General features: G+C 34.6%; 1 protein-coding gene across 3 annotated transcripts in view; it reads right to left on the reverse strand.

The window, feature by feature from the left end:
• ABCA8 (ATP binding cassette subfamily A member 8) overlaps positions 1–16,947 on the reverse strand; it is an 88,706-nt gene that overhangs the window by 19,922 nt on the left and 51,837 nt on the right. For all 3 annotated transcript variants that reach the window (XM_008961089.4, XM_063599352.1, XM_057300299.2), the window contains 6 exons: positions 15,869–16,067; positions 15,284–15,450; positions 7,426–7,559; positions 6,719–6,856; positions 4,271–4,378; positions 133–303 (listed from right to left, as the gene is read on the reverse strand). In XM_008961089.4, the coding sequence (XP_008959337.3) occupies positions 133–303; positions 4,271–4,378; positions 6,719–6,856; positions 7,426–7,559; positions 15,284–15,450; positions 15,869–16,067 (917 nt within the window). The remainder of the gene's footprint in view (positions 1–132; positions 304–4,270; positions 4,379–6,718; positions 6,857–7,425; positions 7,560–15,283; positions 15,451–15,868; positions 16,068–16,947) is intronic.

Below are 16,947 nucleotides of genomic sequence, written 5' to 3' on the forward strand. Positions count from 1 at the left end.
TGCCATAGCCCAGGATTTTATAGTTCTTTAATTTATGACCATATAAATATTGATAGAAATGTTCCAAAATTTCAAATTAAATCACACAATGATATTGTGAATATTGTCACTTACTTGGATATTGTCACTTACTTGAATAATATGAATTATTGTAAGTAGCATGTCTTCGAAGTTTGAAATGTAGCTCATTAAATATATAAAAACGAAGACCAAGAAGTACAGGGAAACATCCACCAGCGCCTGCCCAAACCAGTAAGCAGAAGGGGAGAGTCCGGAAATCCGTAGCTGGGACCGAGCTCTGTTCTAATTAGGAGACAGCAAAGATACAAAGTTTGTGGCTTAATAATATGTGGATTATGCAAGGAACTATTCAAGCAAAACCTTTATTTGTAACAATTCTAGATTATGTCTACAAATGTAATCTGGACTAAGGGATGTGGATAGTTACAAACATAAATAACCAGTCTGCTGCTGTAATGAACTACATTGATGTTCATCACACACCTGGCAGAAATATGTAAAAGAAGACCTTAGAATGATCAAAGCATGAACACTGCAGCAAACAAAACAGTGATTTAATGACTTACAGGGGGGTAGGGGTGAATGGGATGGACAGTTTATTCCCTTAAACAACTACCTTCTCATCACAGTGATTCCTCTCTCTCTTTTCTCTCCTCCATATATATATATATATATATATATATATATATACACACACACACACATATATATATATACATATATATTATATGGATATATATACACACACATATATATATCCATATATATGGATATATATATGGAGTGTGTATATATGTGTGTTTATTTTATATACACACATATATACACACTCCATATATATACACACACATACACACACACACACATATATAATTGCTTTATCCTTTAATTGGAATAAAAGAAATTGGGTTGTTCTGCCATAGTCCACATTCAAGTATTTATCACGGATTCAAATATTTATGTGTATCTACATAAATATAAATACATTTATAAATGTAAATGTATTTTACATTATTTGTCATTCCCTAAATAAACATACCAAATTACATGTTTTAAAACTACTTATGAAGTGATGTGGTTTTCAGTATAATCAATAGGTTTGTATATTAAACTATTCTAAGAGTTGTGAATTTTTTTCTTTTAAAAAATACTTAAATACCTTTGTTGATGGGCTTTGATGAGCTAAATAATGCTCCTGCCTGAGACATAATTTGACCTAAAGATTCATATCAGAGCCTCACAACATCAGACACAGGTCTACGCAGGTAGTTGAATTGGTAAGGAATTGATGATTGACTCAACATATTAGAGGCAAGAGAAGAATTGAGGATAATTTTTGGATCTTTAGGAAATGACTGAGCATGTGGTGCTGCTATATACGGAGAAAATAGCAAGGGGGGAAGACATTTAAGTAGCTCTACATTCAGTTCAGTTTTGGAAGCATGAAACTTGAGACATCTGTGTTGCCTACTGTGGAAATGCTGAGAAGGGAGTTTGTATCAACCTTGGAGGTCAAATTAGATACAATTAGAGATCTGGGGTAGAGTCAGATCTGGGAGTGACCAGCCAGTAGAGGGGATTCGAAGCCATAGAGCTAGATGGGTTTGCCTAAGACAGAATGGTATCTAACATGAGAAGACAGCCAAGGGCCAATATCTGAGGATTTCCGAAATTTAAATATTACATAGAGGAATGAGAATCTCCAAAGGAGACAAACAATGGACAGTCTTAGGATAAACATGGTGAAATTGTGGCATCACAAAAGCCAGAGAAAGTGTTCATGTTCCTGCGGAGGAAGTTTTAAAGTTTGGATTATGTTAACACCAGAAAGACTTATAGTTACATCAAACTAGTAAATAGAATTTCTTGAGATTCCTGCATGTTCCACATGAAAAGGGAACATTACATAAATCATACACTCTTTTTGTGGGCAATAGAGAGAGAGAAAAAACGAAACAGATGAAGATGACATAGTAGAGATGCTTACACAAGGTTTCATAGACTTTTTCCATAAAGTCACAAAAATGGGAGTTGGCCTGGGTTATTAATCATATAAATTCACCGCTTAAGATTGCCACTCAAAATCTGCCTCCACTGCAGAACTACTGAATAGGAATCATCTTTTAAACAAGATGCTCAGGTAATTTGTAAACACATTATAGATTCGTTTGGATTAATGAGTGTCTGTAAATAAACATTTGTAAGTTGTCAGTTCAATATTGAAGTTTTCTCTTTATCTTTTCAAGTTCTCGCATTTCCAAAAATATCATTTCCTTTTATTTCAACAATCTCTTTTTAATTTTGGGGGGTATAATTCTCAAACAAGAAAAAGTACCCATACTAAGTATATAGCTGAATGAGGTCTGATGAATGCATGTTTCTGTACCACAATCATAGGCAAGGTGTAGAACAACCCCTGAAGTTTCCCATGATCCTTTGCAGTCAATAGCCTTTACCACTGGTTACAAGTGACCCCCCACACCCCGAGCCTGCCTTCTGTCACTATAGATTAATTTTACCTTTCTAAGAATTTTATATAAATTAAATCATCCTAATTAAAGGTACCTAATTATTTGTGGTTATCATTCCCTCAGTGTAATGGTTCTGAGACTCACCTGTGTTGGTGCATTTATTAGTTGTTCCTTCTGTTATACTGCTGAATAGTATTCCATTGTATGGCTATATCAGAATTTGTTTATCAGTTCACTGCTTGGGGGACACTTGGGTTGTTTCAAGTTGTTGGCTGTTATGATTAATGCTATTCAGAACATTAATGCTCAAGTGTTTATGTGGAAAGATGTTTTTTCTTCTTTTGAGTAAATACTTAGGAGAAGAATTGCTAGGTTATAACAATAAGCATATTTTTAACTTTATAAGAAACAGCCAAATTATTTTGCAAAGTGATTGTACAATTTACAGTCCCACCCACAATGCATGAGAGTTCCGGTTTCTCCACATCCTCATAAACTCTTGATAGTGTTGGTCATTCTAACATTATTAGTTTTATTGAGTGTGTAGAGCTATCTCATTGAGGCTATTTTCCTGATTGCTCATGACATTAACCATCTTTTCATGGGAGTATTTTCCATCTGTACATCTTCTTTGGTAAAGTATATATACAAATACTTTGTCCATTTAAAAAATTAGGTTATCCTTTATTACAGAGGAATGAGAGTTCTTTACATATTCTTGATACAAATCTTTGTCACATATATAAGTATAGTTAATATTTTTCTCCCAGCCTGTGGCTTGCCTTTAATTTTATTTTAAAATTATTTAATTAATTTATTTTTTGAGATGGAGTCTCGATCTGTTGCCCAGGCTGGAGTGCAGTGGCACAATCTCAGCTCACTGCAACCTCCGCAGTCCAGGTTCAAGTGATTCTCCTGCCTCAGCCTCCTGAGTAGCTGAGATCACAGGCATGCACCACCACACCCAGCTAATTTTTGTATTTTTAGTAGAGACAGGTTTTTGCCATGTTGGCCAGGCTGGTGTCAAACTCCTGATCTCAGGTGATCCGCCCACCTCGGTTTCCCAAAGTGCTGAGATTACAGGCGTGAGCCACCAAGCTCGGCTGCCTTTTATTTTTTATTCGTGTTTTACAAAGAGCAGAAGCTTTTAACTCTGATGAAGTTCAAGTTATCTTTTTTAAAAAAGCATATGCTTCTTCTTCCCCATCTGAAAAATATTGCCTATCACAAGATCTGTGATTCATTAGAAATTAATTTTGTGCATGTGACGGATGTTAAGAACATTTTTCTTTTCAGAATGATACCAACTTGTTCCACCAGAATTTGTTGAAAAGTCTAATCTTACCCCTATTTAAGTTATTTGGTAATTTTATTGAAAATCAATTGATATATGTGTGGGTTTATTTCTGAAATGTCTATTTCATTTAAAATATCTACATAATTATTCTTAATTAATACAACACATTCTTACTTACTACAAGTTTGTAGTGAGCCTTGAAGTCAGAAGCATATTTTTCCAGCTTTGCTTTTTTTTTCAGAGTTGGTTTGTCTATTCTAGCTTGTTGGAATATCCAGATAAAGTTCAGAATAATTCTCTATTACCTATTTATCTATATATTTCAACTTATAAAACTTTCTTTCATTTTTATAACTTAGAATTTATGTCTGAATTGGCTGTTCAATTAAGCATGTAGAAATATTCTTATGAAAAATCCTTTAAAATTACCTTCTGCTTTCAATTATGTAAAATAATGGAAGTTGCAGTTACTCATTATTACCTTATAATCATCGATGCTGCTCATGGCAATGTAAGGTGGGCAACTCGATGTTAAAACCAGCCAGAACATGATATATGCCAGGAATCCGATTGGATTGTCCTGTCCATTCTGAAAAACCCAAAGAATACAATGAACTGAATGAAGAAATTTAAAGTTAATTTTCTGGAATACATTTTTAAAATTTTAGACTAAGTTTACATAATTCTGCCTTAGGTCCCTTTTGAGATTCCCAGACTCCTTCATTATCCTTCCAGTTTTCACACTTAACTTTTGGCTTTATACTCAAATTTACAGATAAGTGATTGAAAAGATGAATGCACTGATAACATTTGGAAAATAATAAGAACCAGATTTTTCTCTTTTCTTGCCTTATGATTCTAAAATTTATTTTGGTGCTAAATAATACATTATAATTCACAGTTGATACATTCAATTTCTTAGCTGATCTTTATCTCGAATGTGACAGCTTGACTCAAAAAATATCCAACATTTTATGGGTACAGTGATAATAAGTCAGTTTTTTAGGTACATCATGAGACCAGATAAATATTGGTTGAGGATGCAAAAGGAGAGATGAAGTACTAGAAGGGAGAGCAAAATCACCAAGAAAATCTTTGCCCTAGTTCCATCTGTTGTTACTCCTGTTTGTAAAAATCTTTAAGGATAAAAGATCACAAACTCTCTTGAAAGCCAGTCCCATGTTATTTTCATGATTCACATAGTTGCTTCTTTGATTAAACACGTTACTGAAGAAAGTTCTAACCAGAGCCTGGTGGTCTTCAGCTTGGTCACCAGAAAGACACTTGCTAACCATAGATGGTAAGGTTATAGCTTATTGTCTGGATGCTTCCAGAATGTCCTGAGTACTGGGTAGGGTCAATACTTAGTGGCCAATCTATTGACTTTGGGCAGGATACAAGCAAGTTCTGAAAATCTGGGAAACTCTGACTTTGGGGGCAATGAGCAGGTAAAGTAGAATAGAGAATAAAATGAGTTGCTGGGGATATTGGTTAAAGTGACTATATTGGGCACATAAATACGAAGTCAGCTGAGCTGGTTGGTATCTAATTAATTCTAGTTGACACAGGATATCTTGATAGATAGAAGTCTGAGGCAATTTGCCCAATTATTGCATACTACTCTCAGAAACCAGAAAATTAAAAGGTCTTCACAGTCACAAAATGTTAATGAAGTGAACCATAGCATATATTCCAAAATTAATTAATACTTGGTGGGTCCCTAAAATCATTTACTTTAATGATTAAGTTTCTCGCACATCCTTAATGAAAGGAAGTTTTACTTCCTGAGTACAGTGAGATATGGTGTGAGAAGGAAACTGAAGATCTTGCTGGACCATATGAAAATAATACTGGCAGCTGGGTGCAGTGACTCACACCTATAATCCCAACACTTTGGGAGGCCAATATCGGAAGATCTCTTGAGCCCAGGAGTTCGAGGTTACAGTGAGCTATGATCCCGCCACTGCACTCCGGCCGGGTGGCAGAGCGAGACCCTGCCTCTAAAAATAAATTTAAAAGAATGACAGATATGTGATCCATTTTATGTATACATGAGTATATGATTATTGGCCATATATATTATCATAAAACCCTAGAATGAGATGTAGATAATTTGGTGACCCTAACACTCACTTATGTATTTAACAATTAAGTTGTTTCATGTTTATCATGTTACAGGTTTTTTCCTACGTACAAGGTATTTATAAAGTGTTAAAAATACATGATCTATGTGCTCAAAGAACTCTCTGAAAGGGAGAAATGTATGTATTCAATAATTAAAAAGGAATCATTACAAACTTTTAGTTATTCTGGTTCTCAACTTAAAGGGCTATATACATTCCGATCACTTGGACCTTTGTTTAAGAATAGATTCCCTCCTTTCACCACCCCCATGAGGAAAAGTGGTTTGATTGGTCTGGAGTAGGCCAGGGGAATTAATATTTTTGACAAGAATCTGCAGTAATTCTAATGTAGATAGTCTGAAATTCTAGCCTGAACTTTGTCTTGAATTTCTTTTGTAAAATTTCTAAAAGTAATAATAAAGCCCTTTCCTTCATTTGTTCCTTCCTTCGTTCTTTCCTTCCTTCATTCATTCGTTCATTCCTTCCTTCCTTCCTTCATTCTTTCCTTCCTTTCTCCTTTGTTTCATTTGTTCACTATTCTTGTGCTGGTCACAGTGCTGTAAGATTTCATTTTTATTGCTTCATATTCTCTTTGAAAAATGTTTTGTTCGTTTTATTTTACTTTAAACAAATTGAAGCTCTGAAAAGGTACTGATTTTCCAAAGTCACAGAACTAGAATGAGTCCAAATGTTAATTTATTATGCAGTGGTTTACTCAGTAAAAACAAGATTCCAGCACTTAAAAAGGTGATCTGGGAGATTCCTGATAGAGGAGAGTCAGGAATTGTAAGATTATATATATTTACCTCCAAAAATGTACTTCTTTCAGTTCGGATATGTACTGATGGTTTAACCATTCCAAGTAGCCCATTACTAACAATGTCCATAAGAACTGGGAAGCAATTCAATCTTTTGGCATTGCATGCTAACGAAAAGCTGTAATTCTAAAATATAACAAGTAGGATATAAGTTCTCAAATATCTTCATTTTGTTCTCTAAAAAAGTCAAAATTTGACATGTTAAATTAAGAGGTTATGTTTTTCATATGGTGTTAAATAATCATAATAAAAAGCCAAACACTGTGTAAGTAAAATCAAATACTGTATAAGTAAATCAAAACATGTATATAGTAAAACTAAATCAGGTATCTGATATTTAGGACACCAGATGTCTTGCTTGAGGCCAGAATCATATGTTCAGTGTTTATTGTTTAAGAACAAAACAGAAGTTTTGGAATACATGTGTTATAAAATCCTTGAGGGGAAACATGAAATGTTTGAACTTATATATAGTCTTGATAGTAGGTATTCTATAGTATGTATTTTGCTAATAGTTTGTGCCAGTAGACAATGATGGATATATGAATTGTTTATGCCAGTGAATATAATTCACTAAGTAATAAATGAAAACAGTATTTGCTTTTCATTTTTATTTCTTAAGTTGGAAGCCTGAGTATATTGATATTATGTTAGCTTTTCACATTTTTCAGAAAGATTATTAGAGACCTGCATACCTTTTCATTACCACACACTGTGATGGCTCCATTATAAGATGGGTCATCTGTGCCATTTCTAGTTCCAAATGCATCCACTTCTAAAGCTATGTTCTGGTGCTCCACAGACTGTATAAAGTCATCAATGCTTGCCCCTAAGGTGTAGTTAAAGATATTGGGTATCACAAAACTAAAAAAATTAATGTCAAGTTGTGTAGTCAAATTACAGTTAATGTCATTATGTGAAGCAGTAATATGGACTGTCAGGATATTTTCTACATAACATACATAACATCTATTATTTCTCATGGAATTCCTTCATGATATTTTTATTTGCTTATGATTATTATTAATGTAAAAGATTTTTTTTAGTTCCAAATGTCTTTCAAAATAGATTTCTTTTTAGAATCTTGCAATGAATGTCCATAACCAATAAAGCTTTAATGATACTGATAACTTCCATTGATTAACCATCAAATTTGCTAAAAGTCATTTTACTACTGCTAGATTATTAATTAATTTTCAAAATTTTCTTGATACCGGAAGACAACATGTAGACTAGCAATGTGAGGAGCTCTGTAGACCTTCTCCCCAGAAAAACAATCATAACTTATAAAAATTCCTAAAAAACCAACAAATTAAAATGTTTTGAAATTGTTCTAAGAGCATACAGAAAATGATGACACATTTATTTAATAAAATGTATTAAATCTCAGTAAGAACACTGAGAAATTGTGGCATCTGAGCCACAGCCTGATCCGTCTACTCCCCACTTCCTTCCCAGATCGGTGTAATAGAAGCTTCACTCTGAAAGGGTGTGGGCAAGAACAGGGATCCCTATTCCCCAAGCCCAGTTCAGGGCTATAGTATCTTCATGGGAGGGGCTTCCCATCGACTTTTCTCATTTCCCCACATCTGCGTTGCAGAAGATCAATACCAGGCAAGAGTGGCTAAGAGATCTGGAGTTCTCTTCCTCCACCCATTCCCTAATCCTAAGGTGGAAGCTCTACCCTAGGAATAAGAGGCCAAAAACACCGGGACACAATCATCCTTGTCCCATCTCATGTGTAGGGCAGAGTTTCCACGACAGGAGAGGCAAGCTGAGAAGACCAGAGGCCACCACCCCTGCCAAGTACCCTGCTCACAAATCAGGGGCTCCACAGCAAGAGAATCAGGCATGATCCATGCTTCCAGCTCTGAAGCAATGGTGAGATTCTTGTTTCAGGAACAGCGGCAAGCCATAAGAACAGTATGTGCTGAAACTCTCCCTAAATAAACTGACTTTAGTTGGAACAGAGTTTGGGGAAGTTCAGCCTAAGAGTGCACTAAAAACCATCAAGATTTTGTTGGTAAGCAATTGACAGGAGATTGCAATTCCCTTGGTTGAACCATACACCAGCTAAAAGTTTACTAGAGAGAGCAGCAAAACAGAGAGTTAAGAAGAGCCCTTCTGTGGAGAGGACAAACCTCAATAACTGGCTTCAAAGACTTTTCCTACAAACAAGACCATATTTATAGTAGTGCTCCCTTATCCATGGTTTCACTTTCTGCAGTTTTAGTTACTTTTAGTCCACTGCATCTCTAAAATACAAAATGAAAAATTCCAGAAATAAACATTGTATAAGTTTTAAATCGCATGGTATTCTGAGCAGATGGATGAAATCTCGTATCGTCCACTCTGTCCTGTGCAGGATATGAATCAGCCCCTTGTCTTCTGTGTCCACACTGCATATGCTACCTACTCATTAGTCACTTAGTCGCCACCTCCGTTATCAGATCGACTGTCAAGACATCACAGTGCTTGTGTTCAATTAACCCTGATTTTACTTAATAGTGGCCCCAAGGCACAAGAAGAGTAATGCTGGCAATTTGGATATGTCAAGGAGAAGCAATATATTGCTTCCTTTAAGTGGAAAGGTGAAAGTTATTGACTTAATAAGGAAATGAAAAAAAATTGTATGCTGAGGTTGTTAAGATCTACTCTGAGAGCAAATCTCTTCTGTAAATTGTGAAGAAGAAAAAAGAAACTCATGCTAGTCTTGCTGTTGCACCTCAAACTGTAGAAGTTATAGCCATAGTGCATGATAAGTGCTTAGTTAAGATGGAAAAGGCGATAAATTTGTGGATAAAAAACATGAACAGAAACGTGTTCCTATGGATAGCCATTAGTTTGGTACTATCTATGGTTTCAGGCATCTGCTGGGGATCTTGTAATGTTTCAGATGAGAGGGAATTACTGTAATTGGATCAAACTGTGGAGCAATTTATGCATATGGGCATTTTTGAAATCAATAGGCCAATCAGCTTGCTACTGGTGGTGCCTAACAACTGAATGTGATACCAGTAGAGTTAGCCAGTGTAATGGAGAGATCAGGAAAAGAGACAAAGAAAGGTCTGTTAAATCTATTGCCATCTCAGGGGAACAATGCACATGGCCAAAGTTATGCCTCTGAAGAATGGCATCAGAGTTGTATAAAGCAGGGGAAATGAGTAAACAATAATAACAAGCTTCAAGACAAGTTGGGGGTCATTATTCAAAGTTGTTACAATCTATTACTTTAAATGTCCAGTTTTCAACCAAAATTATGAGACATGCTAAAAAAAATAAGAAAGTGTCACTCTTATACAGGAAAAAAAGTAGGCAACAAGAACTGCCTTTGGAAGGCTGAGATAGCAAACCTAAAAAACAAAGACTTCAAGGCAGGTATTGTAAGTATGCTCAAAAAACTAAAAGAAAGCATGTTTAGAGAAGTGAAGAAAGGTATGATGACAAAGTCTCACCAAATAGATTATACCAATAAAAAGTTATTTTAAGTAATAAAGAACCAAATAGAAATTCTGGAGTTGAAAGTATAATAATTGAAATGAAAAATTCACTGAAGGAGCTCAACAGTAGATTTGAATGATCAGCAGAAAGAATTAGCAGACCTGAAGATATATTAAATGGGATTATGCAACCTGAAGAACAACAACAATAAAAAAACAGAACCTCAGAAAAATGTGGGACATTATTAATCACATTATTTCATATGCAATGGAAGTTACAGAAGGAGAGGAGAGAGATAAAGGAAGAGAAAAACAACCACTGAAGAAATAATGACTGAAAACTTACCAAATTTAATTAAAAACTTTATACATCCAAGAAGTTCAACCAACTCCACGTAGGATGTATGCAAAGAGATCCAAACCCAGACACATCAGAGTAAAAATGGTGAGGACAAAGGCAAAGAGAATGTTTCCTTAGTGATGTGTAAGGAAACACCAATAAGAACCCAGCTGATTTCTCATCAGAAACAAAGGAAGCCAGAACACAGTAAAATGACATATTCAAAGTACTGAAAAAAATTCAGCCAAGTATTTTATATTTAGCAAAACTAGCTTTCAAAGATGAAGGCAGTAATAGGTATGATGTACACTGTTTGAGTGAAGGTTACACCAAAAGCCCAGACTTCACCACTACACAATATATCCATGTAGCAAAACTGTACTTTTATCCTGTAAATCTATAAAAATAAAAATAATAAGAATAAAAAATGATGAAGGTAGAATAGAACTTTTTTCCAAGATAAACAAAAATGAAGAATTTGTTATAGCAGACTTGCCTTATAAGAAATACTTAAAACTGAAAGCAAATTACCCCAGATGGCAATTTGAATCCAAGTGAAAAGGCCAAAGAGGATCAGCAAACACAACTATGTACTTATAATTGGTAGTATAATGCATATTTTTCCTTCTCTTGTATTAACTCATTTTAAAAGCAAATGTATAATGCAGTATGTATATAATTTTATTGTTGAGGCTGTAAAACATAGACATGTGAAATATTTGAAAACAATGGCACAAAGGAGGCAGGTGGAAGCCTAGCTGTATTGGAGTAAGGACATCACATAAGATGATAATATGAATTCACAGGAACAAATGAAGAGAACAAGAAATGGTAAATAAAAATTTCAATGAGCTACAGACTCTTTCCTCTTATATAGCCGTATTCACTCTTCCCCATTTTGATGTTATTATTACACATATCACATCTATATGTTTTTAAACCAGCAATACATTGGTACAATTATTACTCAATATGATTTCATATGTTTTAAAGAAGCTGAGAGAAGAAAGGAGAGTAAGTACATATTTGTAGACTTTGTTACATTAATCTTAAATCTGTGTAAACTTTAAGTAGATTAAAATAAGATGTATATTCTAGGCCCAAAAACAATCACCAAGAACATAATTCAAAAATATAATAAAAAATCATTAAAATAATTAAATCATTAAACTAGAAGATATTCAATGCCAAAGAAAACAGTAAAGAAGAAATAGAGGAACAAAAAAAGACATGAGACATTCAGAAAACAAACAATAAACTGGCAGATACAAATCCTACATTATTAGTAAAAATATGATTTGTGAATAAAATAATACACTCAAAAGGCATAGATTGTTAGATTGTATTTACAAACACTATCCAACTATATACTGTTTATAGGAGACACATATCAAATTAAATTTACAGGAGACACATATTAAATTTCATTGATACAAATAGATTGAAAGCAGAAGGTGGAACAACACATCATGCAAGATAAGACCATGGGAAAACTGGAGTGGCTCTTCTAATATCAGACAAAATAGATGAAAACAAAAAATGTTACTAGAAATAATAAGAGACATTTTCTAATGATACAAGGGTCAAAACAGCAGGAAGTTATAACATTTATAAACATATATACACTTAACAGAGACTCAAATACAAAATAGCACTGAAAAGTGAAATATACAAATTTTCACCCACAACAGCAGAATGCACATTCTTCTCAAGTGCACAAGGAACATTCTCCAAGATGCTCTAAAGGCAAGGACATCAAACAAGCCTCAACACATCGAAAAAGGTTGAAATTTTATAAACTATGATCTCTGACCACAAGGGATGAATTTAGAATTCAACAACAAAAACTTAGAAAATCACAAATTTTTGGAAACTAAATAGTCTACTCCTAAATAACCAATGAGTCAGAAAAGAAATCACAAGGGAAATTGGAAAATATTTTGAGATAAATGAAAATTAAAACATGATATACCGAAACTTATGCTATGCAGCGAAAGCATAGCTTAGAGGGAAGTTTATAGCTGTAAACACCTATGTTAAATAAAAGAAGAAAAATCTCAAATCAGTAAGTGAAACTTCTGTGTTAAGACACTGAAAAGAGAGGAACAAGCTAAACACAAGGCAAACAGAAAGAAATGAAACCAAGAATATTGGTTTGGAAATGAGTGACATAGACAATAGAAAAACAATAGAGACAATTAAGCTAGAAGTTGGTTCCTTGAAAGCATCAACAAAATTGAGGAACCCTTATCTAGGATGACCAAGAAAAATAAAATAACATGAAAATTACTAAGATCAGGAACAAAAAGAGGGCATGAATACCAGTCTTACAGATTAAAAGGATTAAAATGGAATATGTTTGTGTAACAACAAATTAGATAATATAGTATAATGGAAAAATTCCTGGAAAGACAGAAACTATTAAACTGATACAAGAAGAAATATAAAATGTAAGGAGACCTGTAACAATTAAGAGATCAAATTGCGAATTACAAAACTTTCCATGAAGAAAATCCCTCACCCAGATAGCTACACTAGTACATTTCTACCTAATAAACAAAAATTGTCAATCCTTCACAAAGTCTCAAAAAAAAAAAAAAAAAAAGAAGTGCAGGGAACGTTTGCCAACTTATTATATGCAGCAAATATTACCCTGATATCTAAAGACATTAGCATAAAATAAAACTACAGACCAATATCCCTTATGAATAGAGATGGAAAACATTATCAACAAAACCCTAGAAAATCAAATCTGGGAGAAAATGGAAAGGATTATACACCATGACCAAGTATGATTTATCCTATAAATGCAAGGTTGGTTTAATGTCTGAAAATAATATGGTATAAAACCCACATGATCATCTCAGTAGACACAGAGAAAACATTTGACAAATCCAACATCTGTTCATAATGACAACCCTAAAAAAAAAAAAAAAACTAGAAAAAGACATGTCACAGCCTTCTTGCATTTAGAAACACTAAATGACACTTCAGCACTATTCTTTGTGTCATTTTAAACAGCAAAATCACCACAAAAAAAAAACAACGCAAAAATGTGAAAAATGTGGCATGAAACAGATTGCAAAAAGGCATTTGTTTACAGTATGGGAGCTAAAACAAGAAAGCAGTGTCATTTTGTTCAATCTGAGTTGAAAATGTGTACATCAGGTGACTAAAAATGTTCACTTCTCTGAGCATATCTGTAAATATCATGAAATGCAACAGATATGTAATTGGGGGTTACCAATAAATTTCAGTGAATAGGCAAATTCTTAGATACAGAATCTGAATATGAGGACCTACTGTATCTGATAAAAGAATTTTATCTAGAATATAGATACAACACTTAGAACTCAATTAAAAATACAATCCATTTTTTCAAAAGAAAACAGACATTTCTACAAAGAAGGTGTACAATTGATGAGTTATCACACGAAAAGATGCTCAACATTACTGGCCATTAGCAAAATACAAATCAAAATCACAAGATACTACTTGACATACACTATGATGCATGTAATAGAAAAAACAAAAAATAAGTGTTGGCAAGCATATGTAGAAACTGGAATCCTCAAAAATTGCTGATGTGAGGCCGGGCGCAGTGGCTCACACCTGTAATCCCAACACTTTGGGAGGCTGAGGCGGGTGGATCACGAGGTCAAGAGATCAAGACCATCCTGGCCAACATGGTGAAACCCTGTCTCTACCAAAAATACAAAAAAATTAGCTGGGTGTGGTGGCAAGCTCCTGTAGTCCCAGGTACTTGGTAGCCTGACGCAGGAGAATCGCTTGAATCTGGGAGGCGGAGGTTGCAGTGAGCCGAAATTGTGCCACTGGTCTCCAGCCTGGTGACAGAGCGAGATGCCATCTCAAAAAAAAAAAAAAAAACAACCCACAAAAATTTCTGGTGTGAATATAAAGTGGTACAGTCACTTTGAAAAACAGTCTGGCAGGTCCTTCAAAGGATAAACATAGTTACCACGTGACCCAACAATTCTACTTTTAGGATTACACCCCAGAGAAATGAAAACATATGTTCAAATAAAAACTTGTACATGAACATTCGTAGCAGCATTTTTCATGATATCCAATTATTGGGAAAAAATATATCCATCTGCTGATGAATGATAAATTGTGGTATAACCATCAATAAAATATTACTCAACAATAAAAATGAAGTATTGATACATAGATAAATGCTACAACATAGATCAACTTTGAAAACATGCTAAGCGAAAGAAGTCAGTCACCAAATATCACATGTTGTATGAGTCCAGTGATATTACATGTTCAGAGTAGACAGATCAATAGAAACAGAATGTAAATTTGTGATTGCTGAGGAGTTGGGGGAGGGACTACATGGGAGTAATTGCTATTCGGTATGGGGTTTCTTTATGGGGTGATGAAAATATTCTAAAAGGGATTGTATTGATGGTTTCACAGTTCTGTGGATACACTAAAAACCATGGGATTGTGCATTTTAAATGGATAAATTGTATGGCATGTGAAGTATATCTTAATGAACCTGTTAAAAATGCTATTTTGGTACAAACTCTTTCATTTAGCAAGTTGCCACCAGATGTTTCTCCTTTAGAAAATACTTTACCTATTCCTGCTTCTTTGGGGGCCTGTATTTATTATCTTTAAGTTTCATAAATTGTTTTTTAACACATGCTGAATAAGTGAAAAGCTATTTTCTTTCTCATGATTATGTTTTCTAAGTACTGCTCTGAACAGTAAATGTATTTGGAAATCAAGTATCCACCATTTTACCTGTTTTATTGATGATCAGTAATTGAGTGAGAGGGTCATGTGGTTGTTGTCCAGGAGCAAGGAAATACAAATGAGGAGAAAGTTCCCAGGTGTAACTGTTTTGATATATTTTCACCATGATATACTCCACAAGAAGAGGGCAAAATCCAGCCATTAGAATTAATAGCCTACACAAAAGAAAATTGCCAAAATGAATGCAATGTCATTTCCTGATCTAATACTCTCTGAGCAGTTTATAATGTAATGGGATAAAGAAATTATAAAAATTAAACACAATTAACTGTCACATTTCTTGAGTATTTTGTCCTTTTACTAACTCCAAATTCAAGATGTTAAACCGTAGATTTGTCCTTTGTTCATTTCTCCTGTTGCTTTTTGGCCATTGGATATCCCATGAAATTTCATGCAATATTTGTCCCTTGGATGTCAAGATTCTGCCTCTCTCCTGTGCTTCCACTGTGATGCTTTCCCTTTCTGCTGCCTAATTTATCATATCTTTGTGTTTTTTTGCTTGCCTTTATACCTTAGATTTGCTTTTTAACGCATTGACTTAAAAAGAAAACCTATGGCAACTCTGATACTTACAGTGCTAAAAGAGCTTTTCTTTCATGCTTTAACTTTAACAAGCGAACCCTTGCAATTGCGCAGATTTGCTGTCGCCAGAGAGCCACACCACCTATTGTCTTTCTCATCTTGTTAAGTGAAGAGAGGACTTGTTCCATCTCAACAAGCCTTTCAGTGTCGTCAGCTTTTTCCACTTGTACTTCTCCCAAAATAGCAATATCTGCAAAACATAAAATAAGCAACTCATATGTACTTTATTGAGCTTACTATAGGGATTGGCTCTGCTAAGGATCTCATGATTAGACTCTTCCGCGTTACTATAGGTATAATGTGGTTTTGCTGGTTACTGCCTTAAAATACAGAAATAGAAGAAATATTTATTTCTTGAACAAAAGGGATAGAAAGGAGACCTTAGGTAATTTGGATACAGACAATACATTACAGAGGTCAAGATAAATAGGCAAGGTCATCACAGTGCTTAGAAATGACTTGGAAAGTCAGTAAAGGAAACAAATATCTTACATGTTCAATGAAGCTACAAATTGACATGCTCTGAACAGGGAGTAAACTGTAAATGGCAAGCTACAAACTGGGAGTTAGCTATAAATTGTTACTGCAGAGATTTCAAAACTATTCAGTTTTGAATAGTTTCTGAGACTGCATTCATTTGTGTGTTCTCTATAATCTCTGGATACCCAGGATGCTGTCCATTGTATAATGCTAAAATAAGCCTAATATCAAACCTCAAAAAGCACACACCCGTAAATGTATAAGTACAGTGACAGGACACAAAACACACTGTGAATGAAGATATAAGGATCTTAAGATAGTGGCCAAAAGTCCATTAAAAAAATTAGCTGGGCGTGGTGGTGGGCGCCTGTAGTTGCAGCTACTCGGGAAGCTGAGGCAGGAGAATGGCGTGAACCCGGGAGGCAGAGCTTGCAGTGAGCCGAGATCGTGCCACTGCACTCCAGCCTGGGTGACAGAGGGAGACTCCATCTCAAAAAAAAGAAAAAAAACCCATAATAATAATAATAATAATAATAATAATTCAGGGATATTCTGCTTCTCGTTAGTTGCAAGAGACTGTCAACCTGTCT

The sequence above is a fragment of the Pan paniscus genome, chromosome 19, assembly GCF_029289425.2.
Source record: "Pan paniscus chromosome 19, NHGRI_mPanPan1-v2.0_pri, whole genome shotgun sequence".
Lineage (NCBI taxonomy): Eukaryota > Metazoa > Chordata > Mammalia > Primates > Hominidae > Pan > Pan paniscus.